General features: G+C 46.1%; 1 protein-coding gene across 2 annotated transcripts in view; it reads right to left on the reverse strand.

The window, feature by feature from the left end:
* Positions 1 to 27,541, reverse strand: part of tnksa (tankyrase, TRF1-interacting ankyrin-related ADP-ribose polymerase a) — a 155,026-nt gene that overhangs the window by 64,324 nt on the left and 63,161 nt on the right. For both annotated transcript variants that reach the window (XM_045692441.2, XM_045692440.2), the window contains exons 4-5: positions 3,591 to 3,627; positions 1,026 to 1,101 (exon numbers count right to left, since the gene is read on the reverse strand). In XM_045692441.2, the coding sequence (XP_045548397.2) occupies positions 1,026 to 1,101; positions 3,591 to 3,627 (113 nt within the window). The remainder of the gene's footprint in view (positions 1 to 1,025; positions 1,102 to 3,590; positions 3,628 to 27,541) is intronic.

Genomic DNA, 27,541 nt, shown 5'->3' on the forward strand with positions numbered 1-27,541 from the left:
CCCAAGCGGGCTGTCATGTGACTTTTACTGAGGAGTGGCTTCCATCTGGCCCCTCTACCATAATGGCCTGATTGGTGGAGTGCTGCAGAGATGATTGCTCTTCTGGAAGGTTCTACCATCACCACAGAGGAGCTCTGGACCTCATGGCTTAGTTTTTGCTCTGACATGCACTGTCAACTGTGGGACCTTACATAGACAGGTGTGTGCCTTTGCAAATCATGTTCAAACAATTGGATTTACCACAGGTGGACTCCAATCAAGTTGTAGAAACATCTCAAGGATGATCAATGGAAACAGAATGCACCTGATCTAAATTTCAAGTCTCATAGCAAACAGTCTGAATACTTATGTAAATAAGGTATTTCTGTTTTACATTTTTAATACATTTGCAAATATTTCTAAAAACCTGTTTTCGCTTTGTCATTGTGGGGTATTGTGTGTAGACTGATGAGGAAAAAAAACATTTAACCAATTTTAGAATAAGGCTGTAACGTAACAAAATGTGGCAAAAAGGGAAGGGGTCTGAATACTTTCTGAACATACAGTGAGCTCCAAAAGTATTGTATTACGGACAAAACATTTCTAAATGGTTCACCCGATATGGATGAAAATACCCTCAAATTAAAGCTAACAGTCTGCACTTTTTTGTGCTGCAACCATGTTGTCTCTTGTCGTGATGTGCATTTTGTCCTGCATTTCATTCTTAATCCCATCCCCCATCCCCACAGGAGGCCTTTTGCCTCTTGCTAAGCCATTATTATAAATAAGAATGTGTTTTTAATTGTCTTGCCTTGTTAAATTAAGGTTAAATATATATATATATATATATATATATATATATATTTTTTTTTATTGTCAAGAATAGGTTAATGACTATTTCAAATATACTCGATTGTATTGGAGCAATGGTTCATTCCACTATACAAATTGGTTTGAATATCACAGTTTAAGTGGAGATTGCTTGAGTTATAGTGGTGTGTGTGTGTGTGTACAGACACGCGTGTGCTGACTGAGCGAACTCTTACCTTGCGGCCGTCACTTGCGTGGCAGTTGACGTTTAACGGAGTGAGCAGGGCCATGAGCTTCTCTTCATTTCCACTCCTGCAGAGGAACAAAACATGGAGAGAAAAAACTAAAAGATATAGATATATCCGAACGAGTGAGCGAGAAAGAGAAGGGGAAATGTAGTAGTATCTTTGGATATCTTTAACTAAAAAAGGATAACAAAAGAATAGGCAAGGAAAGTGGAAAGCTTTGCCCAAGGGAGTGTTCCAAAATGGACTGAACAGAGACCTAAAGAGCATTTTGTCTGCAGTCTAAACCAGGCCAGTAACTCTGACTACACTGGTCAAGAAAGATTGTTAGATAACAGACAACGGTGAAAAACACTGATGCAGTGTAAATTCTTTCCTTATCCCAAAATAGATGTATTCTTTGCCAAAGGCTATGCATGGCTGTAGAGATATTCAGAGACAAGGCCTCCGGATATCCGAGTCAGCATCTCCACTCTACCTGCTGCTGCGGAGGATTTTCTTGTGTTATTCTATTCTTCCATCCCTGAACACAATACACACACTGAACACAATACACACACTGAACACACTAAACAGCCGGCAATGAGGTCTGATGCAGTGTGATGGTTCATGGTGGTCAGGAGCCATATGGAGCTTCAGCATCTCCTGCCAGGGTCCCTGAAGCCAAGGGCCATCCTCTCCCCTCCCAGGTCTCAGTGTGACTACATGGTATTTCCATGGATCCACAGAAAGAGCCGGGGTAAAAGACAGTCCTGAATATGGACGGGCAACAGAGCAAACTCCAATAAGGCCCTACTGCTGTGCCGTGTCCTCCTCATTCTCCTCTGTCCTCGGGTCTCTTCACCGTTTGGCTGGTACCAGTAGCCCTGCTGCCTGTTCTGTTCTTGATCAGGGCTGCCATGCCAGCCAGTCATAATGTTGGCATGCTCAGGGAGTTTATTTATTAGGGATGTCCTCTGCCTCCTGGAGTTGGTGACCGGTGCCGAGGCACGGTGACGGGAGGCCCAGTCAGGATGTGCTACCACGGCAGCGAAGCCGGCCAGGCACTGACTTACCCAGATGACGTCGCTAAAGGCCGTCAGAGAAAGAAAGAAAAGGTTATTTCTTCTCTCCCTCTCTCGTTCTCCCTGTACCAAGCTTTGCCAAAGTCCCTTCCGTGAAGATGCATTCACAGCCAGTGGCTTTGCTTTCTTCTGCTTGTCTCTTTCTCCACTTCTCTTCTCCTTCCGACGGTAAACTGGCCTCAAGTAAAAACAAGAGATCCTTCATTTAAATGCACAATAGCATCCCCAGGTTTAGCACAGAGTGGAGGCCACATGTTTAAAGCTAGCTGCTAGGGAGAGGCGCCTGTGCGAGAGTGTGTGTGTGTGTCCTTCCCTCTATGATAACTGACATCTCAGAAGAGCCTTATTTCTTACTGTAGAATAATCAATACCAGGCCTTGTCTTCATTAGTATGCCTGAAAGCCCAGGATGGAAGGAGATCCATACAGTACAGTACATAGGCTTGTTATGGACACAGTGCATAGTACATGATATTATCCTCCATGGTAACCCCTCTGATCATGGTTTCAACCGGCCAACAGCTCTACCAGATAATTAAGTCAGTCTTTATAGTTCTCATCTCTGTCTCCATTTATTCCCCCAGAGCGCATTCTGATTGAGTCATCAAACACTGATTTCATGTAGTCTAGTCGGGCCTGGTGCCGAAGGGCCAACTCCAGGCCAGAACCAACACAAAGGCAGCCACTTCAGTATAATGAGCTGAATGTGACAGACATGCCTTGCTCCACAGGAAATGCTGGGTGGCTCACAGCACTCCTCTGAACTGTAACAGCCTTTTGTTATGCTGGGGTGTCCACTGTGGGGAGGAAACTGTGTCCATGTGGGGTGACGAGAACAGCCATTGTGGGGCAGCCTGTGTGTGTCCTTCATTTGTAGGAAGAAAAGACAGAGAGAGAGATCCCCCCTGATGCTTGTAGTGGACATGACAGGAGTTCCCAGAGGGCAGATGGAGTCAGTGTGCAGGGCAGGCAGCAGAACAGGAGCATATGGAGCAGGGAGGGGACAGAGCAGATGTCTCATCTTCCTCTCTCAGGGATTCAATCCTCCTTCCCAGGGCACACCTCTTCAGGGATGTCTGTGTAAACTAGGAACCCACTGGCCCATCAGGAATATATATCCACCACGTTATCGGCAATGTTGTTTCATCAGTCATAACAGCCATGGAGATAGATGATGACCCCTCCTCTGCTGCCTTATGGCCAGAGGGTCTCTCCAGCCCTCTGTTGTTAAACCTCTAATAATCCCCTCTGGTTCCACAGAGGGGCTCTGGTCCCCCCCCCCCCCCCCACACACACACACACACACACCACACACACACACACACACACCCCTTCACCATAATAACCCGCGCCATGCACCAGCACTCCCAACCCACATGCACAGCCCTTTCACAACACCTGTCTGCTAATGACGGAGGAGAGAAGGGAGAGAGAATAAAGGAGGTAGCGAGAGACTGAGGGAAGATGAGGGGAGATTTCAAGCTTGCACTCACCTAGCTGCCTCTAGGAGTTCGTCCTTCTTGTATTCACCTAAATGGTTGCAGAAAATCATAGTGTCAGAGACAGGCAGGGAGAGAAACGTACAGCAGCAGCACAGAGCCAGAGTCACAGCCGAGAGAGCGAGGCAGCTACGGCACAGAGAAAAACACATACACTCACTCAATCTCACACACACCACAAACGGTACAGCAGAGCACCCACACATCAACACAGAGAGCCCCTCTCTGTCTGTCTGTCTGTCTGTCTGTCTGTCTGTCTGTCTGTCTGTCTGTCTGTCTGTCTGTCTGTCTGTCTGTCTGTCTGTCTGTCTGTCTGTCTGTCTGCCTCTGACTGCCTCTCTCTCTGTCTGTCTGTCTCTCTCTCTCTGTGTGTGTCTCTGTTTGCCTCTCTCTCTCTCTGTGTCTCTGTCTGCCTCTCTCTTTCTCTCTCTGCCTCTCTCTGTCTGTCTGCCTCTCTCTTTCTCTCTCTGCCTCTCTCTCTCTCTCTGCCTCTGTCTGCCCTCTCTCTCTCTGTGTCTGTCTGCCTCTGTCTCTCTATGTGTCTGCCTCTCTCTGTCTGTCTGTCTGCCTCTCTGTGTGTCTGTCTGCCTCTCTCTCTCTGTGTGTCTGTCTGCCTCTCTCTCTCTGTGTGTCTGTCTGCCTCTCGCTCTCTGTGTGTCTGTCTGCCTCTCTCTCTCTCTGTGTCTCTGTCTGCCTCTCTGTGTCGGTCTGCCTCTCTGTGTCGGTCTGCCTCTCTGTGTCTCTCTCTGTGTCTGTCTGCCTCTCTGTGTCTCTCTCTGTGTCTGTCTGCCTTTCTCTATCTATCTGTGTCTGTCTGCCTCTCTTTCTCTCTCTGTCTGTCTGCCTCTCTCTCTCGGTGTCTGTCTGCCTCTCTCTCTCTGTGTCTGTCTGCCTCTCTCTCTCTGTGTCTGTCTGCCTCTCTCTCTCTGTGTCTGTCTGCCTCTCTCTCTCTGTGTCTGTCTGCCTCTCTCTCTCTGTGTCTGTCTGCCTCTCTCTCTGTGTCTGTCTGCCTCTCTCTCTCTGTGTCTGTCTGCCTCTCTCGCTCTCTGTGTCTGTCTGCCTCTCTCTCTCTGTGTCTGTCTGCCTCTCTCTCTCTCTGTGTCTGTCTGCCTCTCTCTGTGTCTGTCTGCCTCTCTCTGTGTCTGTCTGCCTCTCTCTGTGTCTGTCTGCCTCTCTCTGTGTCTGTCTGCCTCTCTCTGTGTCTGTCTGCCTCTCTCTGTGTGTCTGCCTCTCTCTCTCTCTCTGTGTCTGTCTGCCTCTCTCTCTCTCTCTCTCTGTGTCTGTCTGCCTCTGTCTGCCTCTCTCTGTGTCTGTCTGCCTCTGTCTGCCTCTCTCTCTCTCTCTCTGTGTGTCTCTGCCTCTCTCTCTCTCTCTCACTGTGTGTGTGTGTCTGCCTCTCTCTGTCTGCCTCTTTCTCTCTCTCTCGCTGTGCGTCTCTGTCTGCCTCTCTCTCTCTGTGCGTCTCTCGCTCTCTGTGCGCCTCTCTCGCTCTCTGTGCGCCTCTCTCGCTCTCTGTGCGCCTCTCTCGCTCTCTGTGCGCCTCTCTCGCTCTCTGTGCGCCTCTGTCTGCCTCTCTCTCTGCGCCTCTGTCTGCCTCTCTCTCTCTGCGTCTCTGTCTGCCTCTCTCTCTCTGCGTCTCTGTCTGCCTCTCTCTCTCTGCGTCTCTGTCTGCCTCTCTCTCTCTGCGTCTCTGTCTGCCTCTCTCTCTCTGCGTCTCTGTCTGCCTCTCTCTCTCTGCGTCTCTGTCTGCCTCTCTCTCTCTGCGTCTCTGTCTGCCTCTCTCTCTCTGCGTCTCTGTCTGCCTCTCTCTCTCTGCGTCTCTGTCTGCCTCTCTCTCTCTGCGTCTGTCTGCCTCTCTCTCTCTGCCTCTGTCTGCCTCTCTGTCTGCCTCTCTCTCTGCGTCTCTGTCTGCCCCTCTCTCTGCGTCTCTGTCTGCCTCTCTCTCTGCGTCTCTGTCTGCCTCTCTCTCTGCGTCTCTGTCTGCCTCTCTCTCTGTGTCTCTGTCTGCCTCTGTGTTTTCTGTGCTCGCTCTCTCTTTCGTCTGTCTGTCTCTCTGTGTTTTCTGTGCACTCTCTCTCAGTCTGTGTTTTCTGTGATCGCTCTCTGTTATAGAAGGTAATGTAAAAACCCAAACCGGTCAATGCATCAATACCGGTTTATAGTAAAATACGGTATACCGCCCAGCCCTAAGGGAGGAGTTTGCATCTTCATCAACAACAAATGGTGTGCTGACTTGAGCACAGTGGAAGTCTCAACCCATTGCTCACCCATCTTGGAATACCAGATGGTCAAATGCTGACCCTTCTACCTCTGAGGCAGTTCTCAGCTGTTATCTTGACTGTTGTAAACATTTCACCTCAGGACAAGAAAAATAACAAGTTGGCACTTAACCAACTGTAAACAAGAGGGAAAACTTGCAACTGGAAGCTGTTTTCCTTGTTTCCAGCAATTCACTCACGAGGGTAGCTCAATGCACACCCCTTTGGTTGATGTTGCTCTGTAGGGTAGCTCAATGCAGACCCCTTTGGTTGATGTTGCTCTGTAGGGTAGCTCAATGCACACCCCTTTGGTTGATGTTGCTCTGTAGGGTAGCTCAATGCACACCCCTTTGGTTGATGTTGCTCTGTAGGGTAGCTCAATGCACACCCCTTTGGTTGATGTTGCTCTGTAGGGTAGCTCAATGCACACCCCTTTGGTTGATGTTGCTCTGTAGGGTAGCTCAATGCACACCACTTTGGTTGATGTTGCTCTGTAGGGTAGCTCAATGCACACCCCTTTGGTTGATGTTGAGAGCGAGAGTTGCACCCCTTCTGAAAAAACCTACACTCGATCCCTCCGATGTCAACAACTACAGACCAGTATCCCTTCTTTCTTTTCTCTCCAAAACTCTTGAACGTGCCGTCCTTGGCCAGCTCTCCTGCTATCTCTCTCAGAATGACCTTCTTGATCCTAATCAGTCAGGTTTCAAGACTGGGCATTCAACTGAGACTGCTCTTCTCTGTGTCACGGAGGCTCTCCGCACTGCTAAAGCTAACTCTCTCTCCTCTGCTCTCATCCTTCTAGACCTATCTGCTGCCTTTGATACTGTGAACCATCAGATCCTCCTCTCCACCCTCTCCGAGTTGGGCATCTCCGGCGCGGCCCACGCTTGGATTGCGTCCTACCTGACAGGTCGCTCCTACCAGGTGGCGTGGCGAGAATCTGTCTCCGCACCATGCGCTCTCACCACTGGTGTCCCCAGGGCTCTGTTCTAGGCCCTCTCCTATTCTCGCTATACACCAAGTCACTTGGCTCTGTCATATCCTCACATGGTCTCTCCTATCATTGCTATGCAGACGACACACAATTAATCTTCTCCTTTCCCCCTTCTGATAACCAGGCGGCGAATCGCATCTCTGCATGTCTGTCAGACATATCAGTGTGGATGACGGATCACCAGCTCAAGCTGAACCTCGGCAAGACGGAGCTGCTCTTCCTCCCGGGGAAGGACTGCCCGTTCCATGATCTCGCCATCACGGTTGACAACTCCCTTGTGTCCTCCTCCCAGAGTGCTAAGAACCTTGGCGTGATCCTGGACAACACCCTGTCGTTCTCCACTAACATCAAGGCGGTGACCCGATCCTGTAGGTTCATGCTCTACAACATTCGCAGAGTACGACCCTGCCTCACACAGGAAGCGGCGCAGGTCCTAATCCAGGCACTTGTCATCTCCCGTCTGGATTACTGCAACTTGCTGTTGGCTGGGCTCCCTGCCTGTGCCATTAAACCCCTACAACTCATCCAGAACGCCGCAGCCCGTCTGGTGTTCAACCTTCCCAAGTTCTCTCACGTCACCCCGCTCCTCTGCTCTCTCCACTGGCTTCCAGTTGAAGCTCGCATCCGCTACAAGACCATGGTGATTGCCTACGGAGCTGTGAGGGGAACGGCACCTCCATACCTTCAGGCTCTGATCAGGCCCTACACCCAAACAAGGGCACTGCGTTCATCCACCACTGGCCTGCTGGCCCCCCTACCTCTGAGGATGCACAGTTCCCGCTCAGCCCAGTCAAAACTGTTCGCTGCTCTGGCACCCCAATGGTGGAACAAGCTCCCTCACGACGCCAGGACAGCGGAGTCAATCACCACCTTCCGGAGACACCTGAAACCCCACCTCTTTAAGGAATACCTAGGATAGGATAAAGTAATCCTTCTAACCCCCCCCCCCCTTAAGAGATTTAGATGCACTATTGTAAAGTGGTTGTTCCACTGGATATCATAAGGTGAATGCACCATTTTGTAAGTCGCTCTGGATAAGAGCGTCTGCTAAATGACTTAAATGTAATGTAATGTAAATGTAATGTTGCTCTGTAGGGTAGCTCAATGCACACCCCTTTGGTTGATGTTGCTCTGTAGGGTGCACACCCCTTTGGTTGATGTTGCTCTGTAGGGTAGCTCAATGCACACCCCTTTGGTTGATGTTGCTCTGTAGGGTAGCTCAATGCACACCCCTTTGGTTGATGTTGCTCTGTAGGGTAGCTCAATGCACACCCCTTTGGTTGATGTTGCTCTGTAGGGTAGCTCAATGCACACCCCTTTGGTTGATGTTGCTCTGTAGGGTAGCTCAATGCACACCCCTTTGGTTGATGTTGATCTGTAGGGTAGCTCAATGCACACCCCTTTGGTTGATGTTGCTCTGTAGGGTAGCTCAATGCACACCCCTTTGGTTGATGTTGCTCTGTAGGGTAGCTCAATGCACACCCCTTTGGTTGATGTTGCTCTGTAGGGTAGCTCAATGCACACCCCTTTGGTTGATGTTGCTCTGTAGGGTAGATCAATGCACACCCCTTTGGTTGATGTTGCTCTGTAGGGTAGCTCAATGCACACCCCTTTGGTTGATGTTGCTCTGTAGGGTAGCTCAATGCACACCCCTTTGGTTGATGTTGCTCTGTAGGGTAGCTCAATGCACACCCCTTTGGTTGATGTTGCTCTGTAGGGTAGCTCAATGCAGCACCCCTTTGGTTGATGTTGCTCTGTAGGGTAGCTCAATGCACACCCCTTTGGTTGATGTTGCTCTGTAGGGTAGCTCAATGCCCACCTCTTTGGTTGATGTGGCTCTGTAGGGTAGCTCAATGCACACCCCTTTGGTTGATGTTGCTCTGTAGGGTAGCTCAATGCCCACCCCTTTGGTTGATGTGGCTCTGTAGGGTAGCTCAATGCACACCCCTTTGGTTGATGTTGCTCTGTAGGGTAGCTCAGTGCACACCCCTTTGGTTGATGTTGCTGTGTAGCCTGTGGACACAGCAGCATCACCATCATCAGACAGCTGGTAAATTGAAGCATATCCCTGTTTCAATCCTCATATTAAAATGCCTCTCAAACACAGTCAACCACTCGTCTCTGTCTCGGTCTCTTCCCTCTCTCCTCCTGCTTTTCTGTTAGCACAGAAGGAGTGGTTGTCGTGATAACAGAAGGGAAATATATATCATAAACAAGAGTGATCCCACCCACATCATCCCTCCATCCCCTGCTCACAGCCCTAACCCCTCTGCCACAGTCATAGCACAGTCCATCCCCCTCATCCCTCCATCCCCCTGCTCACAGCCCTAACCCCTCCGCCACAGTCATAGCACAGTCCATCCCCCTCTTTCCTCCATCCCCCTGCTCACAGCCCTAACCCCTCCGCCACAGTCATAGCACAGTCCATCCCCCTCATCCCTCCATCCCCCTGCTCACAGCCCTAACCCCTCCGCCACAGTCATAGCACAGTCCATCCCCCTCATCCCTCCATCCCCCTGCTCACAGCCCTAACCCCTCCGCCACAGTCATAGCACAGTCCATCCCCCTCATCCCTCCATCCCCCTGCTCACAGCCCTAACCCCTCCGCCACAGTCATAGCACAGTCCATCCCCCTCTTTCCTCCATCCCCCTGCTCACAGCCCTAACCCCTCCGCCACAGTCATAGCACAGTCCATCCCCCTCTTTCCTCCATCCCCCTGCTCACAGCTCTAACCCCTCCGCCACAGTCATAGCACAGTCCATCCCCCTTTCCTCCATCCCCCTGCTCACAGCTCTAACCCCTCCGCCACAGTCATAGCACAGTCCATCCCCCTCATCCCTCCATCCCCCTGCTCACAGCCCTAACCCCTCCGCCACAGTCATAGCACAGTCCATCCCCCTCTTTCCTCCATCCCCCTGCTCACAGCTCTTACCCCTCCGCCACAGTCATAGCACAGTCCATCCCCCTCTTTCCTCCATCCCCCTGCTCACAGCTCTAACCCCTCCGCCACAGTCATAGCACAGTCCATCCCCCTCTTTCCTCCATCCCCCTGCTCACAGCTCTAACCCCTCCGCCACAGTCATAGCACAGTCCATCCCCCTCTTTCCTCCATCCCCCTGCTCACAGCCCTAACCCCTCCGCCACAGTCATAGCACAGTCCATCCCCCTCTTTCCTCCATCCCCCTGCTCACAGCTCTTACCCCTCTGCCACAGTCATAGCACAGTCCATCCCCCTCTTTCCTCCATCCCCCTGCTCACAGCTCTAACCCCTCCGCCACAGTCATAGCACAGTCCATCCCCCTCTTTCCTCCATCCCCCTGCTCACAGCTCTAACCCCTCCGCCACAGTCATAGCACAGTCCATCCCCCTCTTTCCTCCATCCCCCTGCTCACAGCCCTAACCCCTCCGCCAGTCACATCACAGTCCATCCCCCTCTTTCCTCCATCCCCCCGCTCACAGCCCTAACCCCTCCGCCACATCACAGTCCATCCCCCTCTCTGACCCGTTCCTTTCCTTTCATCCCCCATGTTGCCAAGACCTGAGGAGACTGAGGAAGGAGTGGGGGAACAGGAAGAAGGGATAATATGGTGGGGGGAAAAAGGACGATTAGGGGTTCTGAGACAACATGTATGGCTTTGATACAACAAGACTGGGGGGAGGGTGGGGGGGGCGAGAGAGAGAAAAGGAATAAGAAAAAGGAACAGCACGTCAGAAATCAGCTCAATGTCATTTAAGAATCCATAGAATCTGATCACTTCTGGGAGAACTGGAACACACAACAAAGAGGTATCTATCCAAAACAGAGATGAACCATCTTTTTGGCTATATAACAAAGAACAAACAGCAACATCATATACATGATCAATTACAAATCTTAGAATCACCTATTAAAGACTACCAGAACCCACTGGATTCTCCAATTACATTGAATGAACTACAGAACAAAATACAAACACTGCAACTCAAAAAGGCCTGTGGTGTTGATGGTATCCTAAATAAAATTATAAAATATACAGGCCACAAATTCCAATGTGCTATACTTAAACTCTTTAAGATCATCCTTGGCTTTGGAATCTTTGGAACCAAGGACTGATCACTCCAATCTACAAAAGTGGAGACAAATTTGACCCCACTAACTACATTGGGAAATGCATCAACAGCAAACTGTTGCTACCCGGCCAAACTGAGCAATCGGGGGAGAAGAGCCTTAGTCAGGGAGGTGAACAAGAACCCAATGGTCACTCTGACAAAGCTCCATAGCTCCTCTGTGGAGAAGAGAGAACAACCATCTCTGCAGCACTCCACCAATTAGGCCTTTACGGTAGAGTGGCCAGATGAAAGCCACTCCTCAGTAAAAAGCATAACAGCCCACTTGGAGTTTGCCAAACGTCCCTTAAAGACTCTCAGACCATGAGAGTTCTCATGGTCTGATGAAACCAAGATTGAACTCTCACTGTATACATCAACAAATTGGCGAGGGCACTAGAACCACATGCAGCACCCGGCCTCACACACTAGAATCTGAAGCAAATTTTCTACTGTTTGCTGATGATCTGGTGCTTCTGTCCCCAACCAGGAAGGGCCTACAACCGCACCTAGATCTTATGCACAGATTCTGTCAGACCTGGGCCCTGACAGTAAATCTCAGTAGGACAAAAATAATGGTGTCCCAAAAAAGGTCCAGTTACCAGGACCACAAACACAAATTCCATCTAGACACCGTTGCCCTAGAGCACACGAAAAACGACACATATCTCTGCCTAACCATCAGTGCCACAGGTAACTTCTACAAAGCTGTGAACGACCTGAAAGACAACACAAGAAGGGCCTTCTATGCCATCAAAAGGAACATAAAAGTAGACATCCCAATTAGGATCTGGTAAAAGATACTTGAATCAGTTAGAGAACCCATTGCCCTTTATGGTTGTGAGTAGGGTTGCACATTTTGGGGAATATTCAGAAGAGGAAACTTTGTGGGAATTAACAGGAAAATATGGGAATTACTGGAAATATACACAAATTAATATCAATACCATTTAAATGTAGATGTTTTTTTCATTGGATAAATTCACCATATCACATGGAGACAGAAACAAACATTTTACCTTATCATAAGTAGACATAATTGCAAATGCTGAAATCCTTCCAATAGAAATTTTAAAAAACAATTTAGTTACGAATTGAACTATAATTAAACTCTTCACATGGATGATTTCACTGAACAACAAAAGGGAATATTGAATGATCCCCAATGATCCATCGCATCTCCCAAAACATTTTCAACATACGTAAAATGATAGTGTAAAAACAAAAGCTTTTGTTTTCTTCCTCTCAGGCTTCCATGGCTTCTCCCTGGACCTCCTCAATGTCCACCTCTTGAACATCAGACTCTGAGGCCTCATCTTCACTGTCACTTTCCAACCTTGTTGAGTATGGCTTGTTGTAAGGCTCAAAAAGCCTCAAATTTGCCCGGATGGCCACCAATTTTTCAACCCTTGTATTGGTCACCCTGTTGTGTGCTTTGGTGTGCGTGTTCCCAAAGAAGGACCAGTTGCGCTCTGACACGGCTGATGTTGGTGGGATTTTGAGGATGATGGAGGCAACAGAGCCTCAGATCCACAAAGTCCATTTCCACCAGGTGGCTGATGAGATATGTTGGCACGACTGCCATATTGCATCTCCATCCCAAAGCCCTTGCTTGGAAGTGTACTTCGCCAGACACGGTAGTGATGACACCATAGGCCTTGTTGATCTCTGCACCAGACAGGATGCTCTTGCCAGCATACTTGGGGTCCAACATGTACGCTGAGGCGTGTATGGGCTTCAGGCAGAAGTCGCAACAATGAAGTGGGCAGGGCAGTACGGATTTCTTCTCTTACATCTGCAAGCAGAGTCTGAACATCAGACAGGATGACATTGTCACCCTCAATCCGTGCAATGGCTACTGCTATAGGTTTCAGGAGTTTCAGGCTGCTTACCACGCTCTCCCAAAACACATCATCCAGGAGGATCCTCTTGATGGGGCTGTCCATATCGGCAGACTGTGGTTTGGCCATATCTTGGAGAGAAGGGAGAGCCGCACACTCTAGGAGCTCAGATGCAAAAATGTAATATCCAACGTTTCGACAGCCAAGGTGTCTTCATCAGGGTATGATCACAAACACTGCAAGATGACTCGTTTATATAGTGTCAAAGGTTTTCTACTCCGCTAGCCAGCACCTCGCCTTAATAGGTGTGCGTTTCTTTTTCTTCTAGACATATCTTGGAGAGACCCATTTCCTTCCAGGAGACTGTCAAACATGATGACAACACCACCCCAACAGGTGTTGCTTGGCAGCTTCAATGTGGTGCTCTTATTCTTCTCACTTTGCTTGGTGAGGTAGATTGCTGCTATAACTTGATGACCCTTCACATACCTAACCATTTCCTTGGCTCTCTTGTAGAGTGTATCCATTGTTTCAGTGCCATGATGTCCTTGAGGAGCAGATTCAATGCATGAGCAGCACAGCCAATGGGTGTGATGTGAGGGTAGGAGTCCTCCACTTTAGACCAAGCAGCCTTCATGTTCACAGCATTGTCTGTCACCAGTGCAAATACCTTCTGTGGTCCAAGGTCATTGATGTCTGCCTTCAGCTCATCTTCAATGTAGAGACCCGTGTGTCTGTTGTCCCTTGTGTCTGTGCTCTTGTAGAATACTGGTTGAGGGGTGGAGATGTAGTTAATTATTCCTTGCCAAAGAACATTCAACCACCCATCAGAGATGACTGCAATACAGTCTGCTTTCTCTATGATTTGCTTGACCTTCACTTGAACTCTGCATGCAGCAAATTAGTAGATAAAGCATGTCTGGTAAGAGGGGTTATGCTGGGCGAAGAACATTCAGAAATCTCTTCCAATACACATTGCCTGTGAGCATCAGAGGTGAACCAGTTGCATACACAGCTCGAGCAAGACATTCATCAGTATTTCTCTGACTACGTTCCTCCATTGAGTCAACAAACTTCTGATACCAGGAGGACCATGAGCTGTTGCTATCGATAAGGTGTCTGATTCATCATTTTCACCTCGACTAGAAGTAGAGGGACTTTTGTCAGAGGTTGCTTGTTGTAAATGCTGAGGGAACTTTATACACTTTGCCAGATGATTCTGCATCTTTGTTGCATTCTTCACATATGATTTGGCACAGTATTTGCAAATGTACACATATTTTCCTTCTACATTAGCTGCAGTGAAATGTCTCCACACATCAGATAGTGCCCGTGGCATTTTCCTGTAAAGATTAGAAAAAGATTAAACAACTCCTTTGTAAGATACATGTTTTAAAATGAAACATTTATGGAAACAGATGAATTAACACTCTTCAGTTGGCAGGCTCAAGCAAGCTAAAACCCACATGGTTGCAGAAACTAACTAGCAGAAATTGTTAAGTTAGAAATGATTTAAACACACTTTGTTGTAGGCTACTATTTACTAGTTAACAAAAAAATATGTATGTCGTATAAAATATATTCACCCCACCCAGTATTGTAATCAAAACTTACCAGAAAGCATGTTGTCCTTGGCTCAGACAGTGTAGTAGTGTGGGCTCAATAGCATCTCATTAGTGTGTAAAATCTTGAGAATCAGCTGTACATGTGATGGAAGAATGCACTGTGCATGCAGAGGGTTGCAATTCCATTGAATTGGTGAAAGTTTAACCAAAATATTCGACAAAACCTTGTGTATCCCACAAAAAAGGTTCACTGTTATAAACTAACTTTTTGATGAAGTTAAGCAAAATTCCCTAAAAGTCTAGGACTTAACTTCCAATGGAAAATCTACTGGAAAGTTTCCGACCATTTCCAACCCTAGTTGTGAGGTCTGGGGTCCGCTCACCAACCAAGAATTCACAAAATGGAACAAACATCAAATTTAGACTCTGCATGCAGAATTCTGCAAAAACATCCTCTGTGTAAAACATAAAACACCAAATAATGCATGCAGAGCAGAATTAGGCCGATACCTGATAATTGTCAAATTCTAGAAGAGACGGTAAATTCTACAACCATATAAAAGGAAGCGATTCCCAAACCATCCATAATAAAGCCATCACCTACAGAGATGAACCTGGAGAAGAGAGTCCCCTAAGCAAGCTGGTCCTGGGGCTCTGTTCACAAACACAGACCCCCAGGACAGCAACACAATTATACCCAACCAAATCATGAGAAGAAAAAAAAGATCATTACTTGACACATTAGAAAGAACTATACAAAAAACAGAGGAAACTGGAATGCTATTTGGTCCTAAACAGAGAGTACCTGACCATTCTGACTGACCCAAACTTAAAGAAAGCTTTACTATGCACAGACTCAGTGAGCATAGCCTTGCTATTGAGGAAGGCTGCCTTAGGCAGACGTGGTTCTCAAGAGAAGACAGGCTATGTGCACACTGCCCACAAAATGAGGTGGAAACTGAGCTACACTTCCTAACCTCCTGCCAAATGTATGACCATATTAGAGACACATATTTCACTCACATTACACAGACACACAAATCCAATTTTGATAAACTCCCATATCTATTGCACAGTGTGCCGTCACAGCAGCAAGACTTGTGACCTGTTACCAAAAGTAAAGGGCAACCAGTGAAGAACAAACACCATTGTAAATACAACCCATATTTATGTTTACTTATTTTCCATTTTGTACTGTAACTATTTGCACATCGTTATAACACTGTACATAGCCATAATTACATTTTAAATGTATATTCCTTGTAAACTTTTGTGAGAGTAATGTTTACTGTTCATTTTTGATTGTTTATTATCTATTTCACTTGCTTTGGTAATGTAAACATGTTTCCCATACCAATAAAGCCCTTTGAATTGAATTGAGAGAAAGCGAGCGAGAAAGTGAGAGAGCAAGCACAAAAAGGCGGTGCACAGACACACAAACAGTGTCTTAATTGGAGGAGTCCTTTGTTTCTTTCCATTCCAACAGCAGGGGATGTGGAGACAGGGAGGGAGCCTGCTTGGTGTTAAGATCTGAACACACAGAATGCATCCATGGGGGGGGGGGGTCTCCTGGGGCAAGATGAGTCTATGTCTGGGATAGACTCCCATACAGAGAGAGGGGCAGGTGGAGGCAGGCTTTTAGGTCTGTGGACATAATAATGCATTAACTCACTGAGACACATGGGCAGTAAGATCAAACAACTCCCCTCCTCCCCTGAGATAAACCAAGGTCCCACACACACACACACACACACACACACACACACACACCACACACACACACACACACACACACACACACACACACACACACACACACACACACACACACACACACACACACACACACACACCACCCTGTGCTGTAAGTGATGATGCCCCTCCACTCAGTAACCCTCCCTGACATTTGATTGGCAGCTGACTGGGACCGAGAGATAGACTGACTGGAAAGGCCGGACCCCAGAGGGCAGTTAATGGATGCCATAAATTACATTGTATTTCTATCTCAAAGTCCTCTGTGGGGGAGTAGTGTGTGTGTGTGTGTTGGTGGAACGGGTTGCCTCAGTCAATACCAATCACGGAAGTAAATCTCATCGGAGGCATGCGGTGCTCCCATCCATCTTTGCCAGGGCAGAGCAGTGGTTTCCTGCCTTTGCCTCTGCTGTCTGACTGCACTCAGACTCAGAGGAGATCGTTCTAACAGATATTACATTATTGACAGGACAGAGAGGAAATGACCAAACACAGCAGATGGCAAGGCTTCAGAGACCATTAACTACAGTCTGGCTTTAGACACTGGCTCTGGCATGCTCTGCATGATGCCATCACAATTACTACACACAACAAAACCAGTAGGAGATATGGGTGCGTCAAGAATTTCTGGCAAAACTATCCCAACGCTGTCTAACGAATGGGATGGGAAACTTTACAACAAAAAGTGACCATAGACTATGGAGTTTGTGCAATTGACGGGGGGTGTGTGTGTGTGTGTGTGTGTGTGTGTGTGTGTGTGTGTGTGTGTGTGTGTGTGTGTGTGTGTGTGTATATTCCCTACAATACTGCGGACTAGAGGGAGACAGAGAGAAGGACAGGGTAAAAGCTCAGAACAATGCTCTCATCCACCTCTGTCGGCCTGCATGCAAATCTCCCACCACAGAGCAGAGTGGCAGTGGCTCTGTGCTATGGACATCCCTCTGAGTGTAGCACAGCAAGGTGACTCAGTTCTTCTCTCTCCACAGCCTGGGAGGGCATGTGTCCAATGACAGCACTACATGGTAATAACTAAGTGACCTTACTGAAACAGACAGCTCCACTGATTATGCTGCTGCCACTGACAGAACCATGAGTCTCTGTGGTGTGTGTGTGTTCTGGGTTATACTATCCTTATGTGGACCAGAAGTCCCCACAAGGATAGTAAAACAAGGACAATTCGGACAAGTGGGGACATTTTGCCGGTCCCCAAAAGGAAAAAGGCTATTTTAGGCTTATGGGTTAGGTTTAGGGTTACAATTAGGGTTGGGGTTAGAATTAGGAGTTAAGGAAAATAGGATTTTGAATGGGTATCAATTGTTTGCACTCCACAAGGACAGTAAAGCAAATGTGTAACTGAATGAGGGGCAGGTAGTGAGGAGACAGAACATTTCAATCATGACTGACTGAGGTTAGGTGAGGGCTATTGTGACATAATGACTGGTGTGTATCAGTAGGGGCCGGTCTTTACAATATCTCAGCTTTCAGATTAACCTCTAAACACAAAAGGGAAACCGTTCCAATGTCCTTCACTAGGGGCCTTCATGTAGGAATTAGCATTTATAAAAACCGAACTTGATTTGAGAAAGTGCTTATCCTCCCTCAAACTGTAGACCCTGTGTACGGACAGCTTCTAGTGGTTGAATGATTGCATTGCAGGAAGGCAAAAGTAGACTAGTAGCCTTGTGCAAATTATGAACATATGATGACCCTTATTCATAACAAAAAATAGGTAGATAAATATAATAAGATGCAATTATTTTCCCTTAGTGAGAAGAGCCAAAACCAATGCATTTTAAAGTCATTTGAAATATCCACCTATTTCCTATTCTTTCATATCCATAATCGTTGCAGAATCAATTCTACGCCTTTTCTGACTGTGAAGGTTTCATACTTGTGAAATAATCTATAGGCCTACAACAAGTTAGGATAGGCTACCATTCGTCCCATCTCTCATGTCATTGGATTTTGCGATCTGATCCGAAGAGCAGTTTCACGGTAGAACAGATGGTTCACCTGTTCCATTGACGTTTGTAGGCTACGTCGGAATACTGTAATGTCACATTTCTTGAGTAGGCAATATTTAAATTTATAAACATAATACATATATTCCCAACCATTGCAGAATACTAGCCATAGACAACCGTGCACATCTCTTCTTTAAATTGTGCCTACTAGAAAGGCTATTATAATTTCTAGTTTTTGCTCTAGGATACGCATCTGAAAGGAAGCTCGGTTTACAGTAGAATATAGCAGGTGAACATACAGTTGATATTTTGCATGGAAGTGCGTAGGCATACTGTATTCTTCTTTTTCCCCCCAGAAGTATACAATGTTTCAGATTTCACGGACAATGAAGCATATTTAGGTTCTGGAAAAAGTAAATACAAAACCTTTAATTCAAACTATCTGTTTACAGGTCTACAACAATTAGTAAAACCTTTTCGTCTTTCAGAAATGGTCAGATACAACAAATGTCACTGCGAAATAAATCATTCTGCCAACACCTCCAAAGACATTTGATCAAGTTCGCCATTGCTATTTCCTTTAGGTACCTTCTTGGCCTAATTCCAATACCAAAGTATACAGCAAATAATGGCGTTATTGGCACCATAAAAGGTATCTGGAGAAGTCTGATTTCTAACGGAAACATGTGCAGAGATAGTGTGAAATGTACACAACAGTTATAAATGAAGCCCCAGGTCATCTCGGCAAGACGGAGCTGCTCTTCCTCCCGGGGAAGGACTGCCCGTTCCATGATCTCGTCATCACGGTTGACAACTCCCTTGTGTCCTCCTCCCAGAGTGCTAAGAGCCTCGGCGTGACCCTGGACAACACCCTGTCATTCTCCACTAACATCAAGGCGGTGACCCGATCCTGTAGGTTCATGCTCTACAACATTCGCAGAGTACGACCCTGCCTCACACAGGAAGCGGCGCAGGTCCTAATCCAGGCACTTGTCATCTCCCGTCTGGATTACTGCAACTCGTTGTTGGCTGGGCTCCCTGCCTGTGCCATTAAACCCCTACAACTCATCCAGAACGCCGCAGCCCGTCTGGTGTTCAACCTTCCCAAGTTCTCTCACGTCACCCCGCTCCTCCGCTCTCTCCACTGGCTTCCAGTCGAAGCTCGCATCCGCTACAAGACCATGGTGCTTGCCTACGGAGCTGTGAGGGGAACGGCACCTCCGTACCTTCAGGCTCTGATCAGGCCCTACACCCAAACAAGGGCACTGCGTTCATCCACCACTGGCCTGCTCACCTCCCTACCTCTGAGGAAGCACAGTTCCCGCTCAGCCCAGTCAAAACTGTTCGCTGCTCTGGCACCCCAATGGTGGAACAAGCTCCCTCACGACGCCAGGACAGCGGAGTCAATCACCACCTTCCGGAGACACCTGAAACCCCACCTCTTTAAGGAATACCTAGGATAGGATAAAGTAATCCTTCTAACCCCCCCCCCCCTTAAAAGATTTAGATGCACTATTGTAAAGTGGTTGTTCCACTGGATATTATAAGGTGAATGCACCAATTTGTAAGTCGCTCTGGATAAGAGCGTCTGCTAAATGACTTAAATGTAAATGTAATCTCGAGCGAGAAAGTGAGAGAGCAAGCACAACATCTACTACCTCTTCCCCTACTGTATTTATTTATTTTATTTATTTTGCTCCTTTGCACCATATTATTTATATTTTAACTTTGAACTTTCTTCAAACTACAAATCTACCATTCCAGTGTTTTTTTTCTTGCTATACTTTATTTACTTTGCCACCATGGCATTTTTTTGCCTTTACCTCCCTTATCTCACATCATTTGCTCACATTGTATATAGTCTTATTTTTGTCTACTGTATCATTGATTGTATGTTGTTTTACTCCATGTGTAACTCTGTGTTTTTGTATGTTGTCGAACTGCTTTGCTTTATCTTGGCCAGGTCGCAATTGTAAATGAGAACTTGTTCTCAACTTGCCTACCTGGTTAAATAAAGGTGAAATAAATAAAATAAAATAAATAAATAAATAAATCTCGGCATCTAGCTTCCAATGTTCTATAGCTCCAAGACTACCTGAGCTGGCACAATGTTCTATAGCTCCAAGACTACCTGAGCTGGCACAAACACACAGCTGCAGCCTTCCCCTCTCATTGGTTCAATTTCTTCTCATTTCTACCAGTGTGTTGGACTAAGATTAATCAGGGGAAGTGTTATGTAGAGGAGGAGAGAAGAAAAGAAAGAGAGGAGTGTTGCTGTAAGAGGATGTGTTGATTCAATGACTTCCTCTGGCTATTCAGGCGATGCTCAATGAGAAAACATTACACGGTCCTTCTGCCTCTAAAGCCATCTAGCAGGGTCGTCTAAACCTTTAGCAGCACTAGTCTTCAGAGAGTATGTGAGATGTCGGCTAAATGTCTCCTTTCAACTAAGGGCTATTCTATCTTTGTCACCGTGTCATTATGATTGAAAACCAAATCAGATTTCATCTAGCCTAAACATTTCTATTTGAAGTATTTACATTGTGGGATCGAACCACTGTATTTCCCTGGATGAGTTCTACTATGTCTGTCTGAAGAAGAAAGAATAAGCTGGTGAATTGCAATCCCCTCTCTGTTTTCAATAGACATACTGAGGAGGATACAGAGTTCACAACATTTATTCTGTGTGTGTTCTTTAAATGGAAGATAAATGCAGTCACAAGCTCGGCATACATGTTGAAGCCTTATTACTGTGTGCAGTGTGAGTGGGGAAGAACAGACAGGCCTACAGTTCTGACCTGTTCACCAAACGGGGAGCGGTTCGACAACTAACAGCTGTGAACAAACACAAGACAAATGTCTTTGTGACTGTAAATCAAGCCTTTAGCATTCTGTCTGACTATAGCAGGACTAGGAGCAGTACATGGAAACCATCTTGATGTAAATCTGATAAGATGGGTAAAAAAAAATATTCTAATAATAAAATAAAATAAATCTATAGTTAGATATTGCAATATTATTTGGGATGATAGTATATCGATACTTTGACTCCAAGTATCGATTTGTTAAAAAATATATGATGTTTTGCTAGGTAGTGTTAGCTAGCACTAGTCATCAAAGAAACATCAGAAGTGGAGTAAATATTGTAATTTCTCATCTGCCTCTGACTTGGGAGAGAATCTCTAGATGACTAATAAAGAGAGTTTGAGAGGAGGGGGGAATGTAACAGTGATCATGTAGACTACACTGAACATGTTCAATCTTAGTGTAATCTGACTTATTCAAAAACGGCTTATTCATTCTGAAAGGGATAAATCACATAAAAGTAACAAGACAGAGAAATCATAAAATAGGTTACAATATGCTGTCTATATCCACAAAGGGTTCAAGTCAAAAATCCACCGAATAACCTTATGGATTATTTGGGCTGTCTTTCTCTCTCTCTCTCCAGGCAGCGTTTTCAAAAGACTTATATGGTGGGTGGAATTGAATCGTTCATTTCCCAATGAAACATGTCGTCACAAAAATAAACTCCCAAACAAAACAATTGGATAAATCCCCACTCCACAATTTTTCCCCAGAGTCCGGAGCGGAGAAGCCTTTAAAGGGATACTTCGGGATTTTGGCAATGAGGCCCTTCATCAACTTCCCAATGCTAGTAGATACCCATAGACTTCCAGTCATTGCGCTAACGCTAATTAGCATGGTCTCGCCGAACTACCTCTTAATTTCCTTCATACTGGACACAGACATAAAAATGGTATCCACAAGTTCATCTGACTCTGGGGAAGAAGATAAAGAGTTCATTGCCAAAATCCCGAAGTATCCCTTTAACCCAGCTCATTAGGCCTATCCGACTCCTGCTGTTCTCCCAGAGTCTCCTGCTCCGTGCTGTACTCTGCCTGGCCTACTGCACCATCTTCTTCCAGACAGCAGAGCAGCCATGTGGAAAACTAGGCAATTATAGCTGGAAGATAATAGCCACTAAGGCCAACAGATATCCGGTAAGACAAATCACTCCCTGTGCCATCGCAGAGGGGAATAACAGCAGCCTCACTGCTCTCCCCGACCGCTGTGTGTGAGTGTGTGTGTTTCTCATGCGCTTGCTCGTGCATGCTTCTCATCCGCTTGCTCGTGCGTGCGTGCCTGCATAGCGCGAACATGTGCCTGTGTGTCACAGTGGACAACTACTTATCAGTTCTGCCTGCCATCTGGCCCAAATGTTAAGAGTGGAGGACAGGAAGGAAGGAATGTTATGAGTGGAGGACAGGAAGGAAGGAATGTTATGAGTGGAGGACAGGAGGGGACAAGGAAAGAAGGTTTCCTGGGAAGAATCTGCCTGTTCTCATGGCAACAGAAGAGATATATTATGCCCTGTCAAAGAAAGACTGAAGAGTGCTGGCTGGATATCTCAGGCCCAGGCCCTTTCATCACAGGGGACCAATCAAAAGGCAGTTGCCACAGTAATCAATGAGCCTATCCCTGATAAGGAGAAGGTTCATTTTACACAAGCACACCTGCACTTTGGTATGCATTGTTTCTCCCTCTTGCACACACTCTCCCTATCAGACATTCCAAAAAAGGTCCAGTTGCCAAGACCACAAATTCAAATTCCACCTAGACACGGTTGCCCTAGAGCACACAAAAAATTATACCTACCTCGACCTAAACTTCAGCGCCACAGCCAACTTCCACAAAGCTGTGAACGATCTGAGAGAAGGCACGAAGGGCCTTCTATGCCATCAAATGAACATAACATTTGACATCCAAATAAGGATCTGGCAAAAAATGCTTGTATCAGTTATAGAACCCATTGCCCTTTATGGTTGTGAGGTCTGGGGACCACTGAACAACCAAGAACTCACAAAGTGGGACAAACACTAAATTGAGACTGCTAAAACATCCTCCATGTACAACTTAAAACAAAAAATGATGAATGGAGAGCAGAATTACTATGATACCTGTTAATTGTAAAAAATCCAGAAAAGAGCAATTAAATTCTACAACCACCTAAAAGGAAGCGATTCTCAAACCTTACATAACAAAGCCCTCACCTACAGAGAAACGAACCCGGAGAAGAGTCCCCTCAGCCAGCTGGTACTGGGACTCTGTTGACAAACAGACCTCCACAACAACAACACAATTAGACCCAACAAAATCATAAAAAAATTATAATTACTTGACACATTGGAAAGATATCAACAAAAAGACTGAGTAAACTGGAATGTTATTTGGCCCTAAACAAAGAATACACAGTAGCAGAATACCTTTGACTGTGTACAGACTCAGCGAGCATGGACTCGCTATTCAGAGGCCGTCATAGGCAGACCTGGCTCTTAAGGGAAGACAGATTATGGGCCCACTGCCCACAAAATGGTGGAAACCGAGCTGCACTTCCTCACCTCCTGCCAAATGTATGACCTTATTAGAGTGACATACAGTATTTCCCGCAGATTACACAGAACCGCAAAGAATTTGTAAACAAATCCAATTTTGATAAACTCCCATATATATTAGGTGAAATACCAGTGTGCCATCACAGCAGCCATTCCGTAGTGTAGTATCTGCTTCATCTGACTACTTTTTGATTGATCTAGTCACTGGTGCATCTTGCTTTAATTTTTGCTTGTAAGCAGGAATCAGGAGGATAGAATTATGGTCAGATTTGCCAAATGGAGGGCAAGGGAGAGCTTTGTACGCATCTCTGTGTCTGGAGTAAAGGCGTTCCAGAATTTCTTCCTTCTGGTTGCACATTTAACATGCTGGTAGAAATTTGGTAAGACCGATTTAAGTTTCCCTGCAGTAAAGTCCCTGGCTACTAGGAGCGTCGCCTCTGGGTGAACGTTTTCTTGTTTGCTTATGGTGGAATACAGCTCATTCAATGCTGTTTTAGTGCCAGCCTCTGACTGTGGTGGCATGTTAACCAGTACTGACAAATGTAGAGTGGTTTCATCATAACTGAAACCTATTGAATGGGCTTTTCATTCTCTCCCGTCTTTTGTCAATCCTCTGCTGTGTGTGCTGGTCAGGGATATATCATTACCCGAGTCAAATTATTGCTGCCTGGCTGGGTTGGAGGCTGCTGAAAGCACTCCCCCACAGGGGGGCACTGTGACTCCTGAGACCCAATGTACAGCGTGAACACACGGACACTGTTTCATAGATAGTACTTATGTGCCATAGACATTAATATAAGCTAGGCTAAACCAGGGGTTAGAACTGGTTCAGAGAACAGAACTGAAAACCATTTTTTTTTTTTTTTCAACGAACAGAAACATAAACTGGAACGAAAGTGATCCATACTGTTTCGGAACAGAATCGTTATTTTAAAAGCATGGGAACCGGTTAATACCGTTACTTTACATTCCAGGCATTTTTTCTAGTCCCACAAAAAAACCCAAAGCACCTCTGCAAAGCCCTCACACTGGCACTCAGAAACATATCCCAGTGTCTGCCTGCAAGCTGAAAATATTTACCAGTGTGCATATTTAGGCTACCTGCCCCTCACCCCTCCGAAGCATAGGCTACTGTACTGATGTTACAATCGTGACTCAGAAGAGAGAGAGATTTTTTATTAGAAGAATGAATTACCCTTTTCAAATGCTAGTCAAGGATACTATAGGCCTAGTTATCACATTTCAAGTTGGATGTATTAACTACAAAAAAGCATGATGTGTTATTAATTCTGGTGCTGCTCTGCACACACAAGCTTGTTAGCTAGCTTTAGCTTGTTAGCTAGCTAGCTCAAAATACATGAAAAAGTTCCTCCATAGAAGCTGCTCCTCCTAGGTATTGTTCTGTGGACCTAATTCAGATAATGCACGTTATAACAATATGCCGAGTGCTTCAAGCCTCCTCCTCAACCCTCTCTCACTCTCCCCCCACCCAGAAAATGTCAGTCGCATCTTGCGCCAAAGGCTACACTTGTCGGTCCATCACACATGTAAACAACTAGCTTGCCTGCTCTATCCACACTGGTTGGTGAACTAATTTAAATGAGCTAAATGTAAAAACAGAAAGGATCTATATAAACCAGTACCATTTTTTTGATTCAAACCGGTTCAGAAATGTATTTTGTTGGTCGGAACACTGGAACTGAACGAAAAAAATGGTGGTTCTGAAACGATTGAGAAAAAAATTGGTTTCAACTCCTGGATTAAACACACACATACACACATTCAGAGTTGTAGAAATAAATATAGGCTAGGGTACACACATGCCACTGATTATTTACCTTGACAAGAGACCCTTCAACCTTAAAACACACTGAAAGCTCAGATTCCTTTTCCCTTTGCAATTACTCTGTGTGCTACTTGACATTACCCCTTAGGGAGAAGAAGTTTGTGGCAGAGAGACAGAGACACAGAGAGAAAAAACAGGAGGCAGAGAGAGGCAGAGAGAGCGGAGTAGAGAGAGCGGAGTAGAGAGAGCGAAAGAAGCAGAGAGCGAGCGAGTGGAGTAGAGAAAGCGAAACAGTGCGAGTGGAGTAGAGAGAGCGAGCGCCTGCCAAAGCCTCTGGCCTCGTGGGGCCATAATTTAAGATGGAGTGCTTTATGACGCTGGTAAGATAGTCAAAATTTACCTCAGAGCAGCAGAATGGGAAAATAGCCAGGGCTACAAGGTGCTTCAGAGTACAGATACAAATAACCTAGGAAAATCCATTACTGCCCCATGTGAATTCACTCAACTATAACGCTAGCTACGGAATTGAAATTTGTGCATCTGTGGCAAACAATATGCGGATGTGAGGAGTCTTTAAGAAGTACACAGTCAGCGTTAAAATCAATACTCCATCCACAGCGGAATTCACGCAAAACATCTCTACAGCACCAGCCCCTGGGAAACCAGAGGGGTAGGCTACTCTTCAAAAACATAGTGGTTCGAAACAAATGTCTGACGATAAAGCTTATCAATTAAAAATACAGTACTAACCACTGGAATCATTATTTGATCGAGTGTAAAAATAGCCTAGAGATCTCTATAATATAGACTAAAGGAGTCCGCAAGCATCTCAGTCGAAATAGTTCGGAACAGTTTGTGCAAATTATGACGACATTTTGTGACGTTTTTGTTAGTTTTGGACTTCAGTAAGGTTGTTTTTGGCCTGCTCGGGCAGACAACATTTGTTCCTCGAGTCAAGCCGAAGTTGGTAGCCGAAGTCTACGGCCCTTCGTCGGCGATTGGTCAAAAGCAAGGATTCTTCAATGAAGTGCCTGTTGTAATTGAACGAGAGACGACTCTCTGCAACAAACATCCTAGTCAGTTGCAAAAAAATCTATGCAAAAATGTCAAGATGAATGACAGATTTCTTGAGTTATATATTAGATTAATTGAATAAGTGTATACTGGCTACGCCATCTCAATATGGACAAACAGCACAATTTTCCCTTTTTTCTGGTTTTTCAAGCGAAGGTCTTTTAAGGGTGTATTGCGAGCACACTTATTCGGTTAGCCGAGCTTGGCTAGGCGCCAGCCGAACTGAAGCATGCTGACGCCTTAACATTCCTCCCAAACCAAGGTTAGCAAGAGTGACAATACCACTACCCCATCCCAGCTCAGCTGCTGCTTCTCTGGTGACCTTGGCTGACCTCCACCTGTCAGATCAACCGTGATGAAGTGGCCAGTGAAAGGAAAGCAACATGTCGCATAATGGTAGTTATTATACAAGAATTACATACAGTAGAGAGAGACAGGGAAATGAAAGACTGGGAAGAGAGCGAGTAAGAGCGAGAGAAGGAAGGAGAGAGAGGGCAGGAAAGAGAGGGAGACAACACACAAGCAAGTTAACAAACTAAAAAGGCGCCGCAGATGGCAGACGTTTTACGTGCCCCCAACCGATTGTGTTTTTTTTGTTTGTTTATGACTTTTTTTTTTTAAACTATTTTTGTACAATGTTGCCGCTACCATCTAATAACTTCTAGACATCAGGACTGTGACTAGTCACCATGGACTAGCAGAATCCTTTTTCTACTTTCACAACTCTGACGAACCCGAGGCGGAGGACATACGGCTCCCTCGGGAACAGGCCCGACCCCCGTGATCTGCGTGAAGAGGCGGTGAAAAAGAGAGGCCAGAGAGCAGGCTGCCTTCTGAGGAGTAGGAGGCAATCGAACAAACCCCCACTCCCCTCAATTCTGCTTGCAAACATGCAATCTTTGGACAATAAAATGGACGAGTTATTGGGAAGATTAAACTTCCAACGGGACATTAGAAACTAACATCCTATGCTTCACGGAGTCGTGGCTGAACGGCGACAATTTCAACATACAGCTGGCTGGTTATACGATGTACTGGCAGGATACAGCGGCGTCTGGTAAGACAAGGGGCGGCGGTCTATGTATTTTTGTAAACAACAGCTGGTGCACGATATCTAAGGAAGTCTCGAGCTACTGCTCGCCTGAGGTAGAGTTTCTCATGATAAGCTGCAGACAACATTACCTACCGAGAGAGATTTCAAATATATTCCTTGTAGCTGATAACA

The sequence above is a fragment of the Salmo salar genome, chromosome 13 (assembly GCF_965601325.2).
Source record: "Salmo salar chromosome 13, fSalSal1, whole genome shotgun sequence".
Classification (NCBI taxonomy): Eukaryota; Metazoa; Chordata; class Actinopteri; order Salmoniformes; family Salmonidae; genus Salmo; species Salmo salar.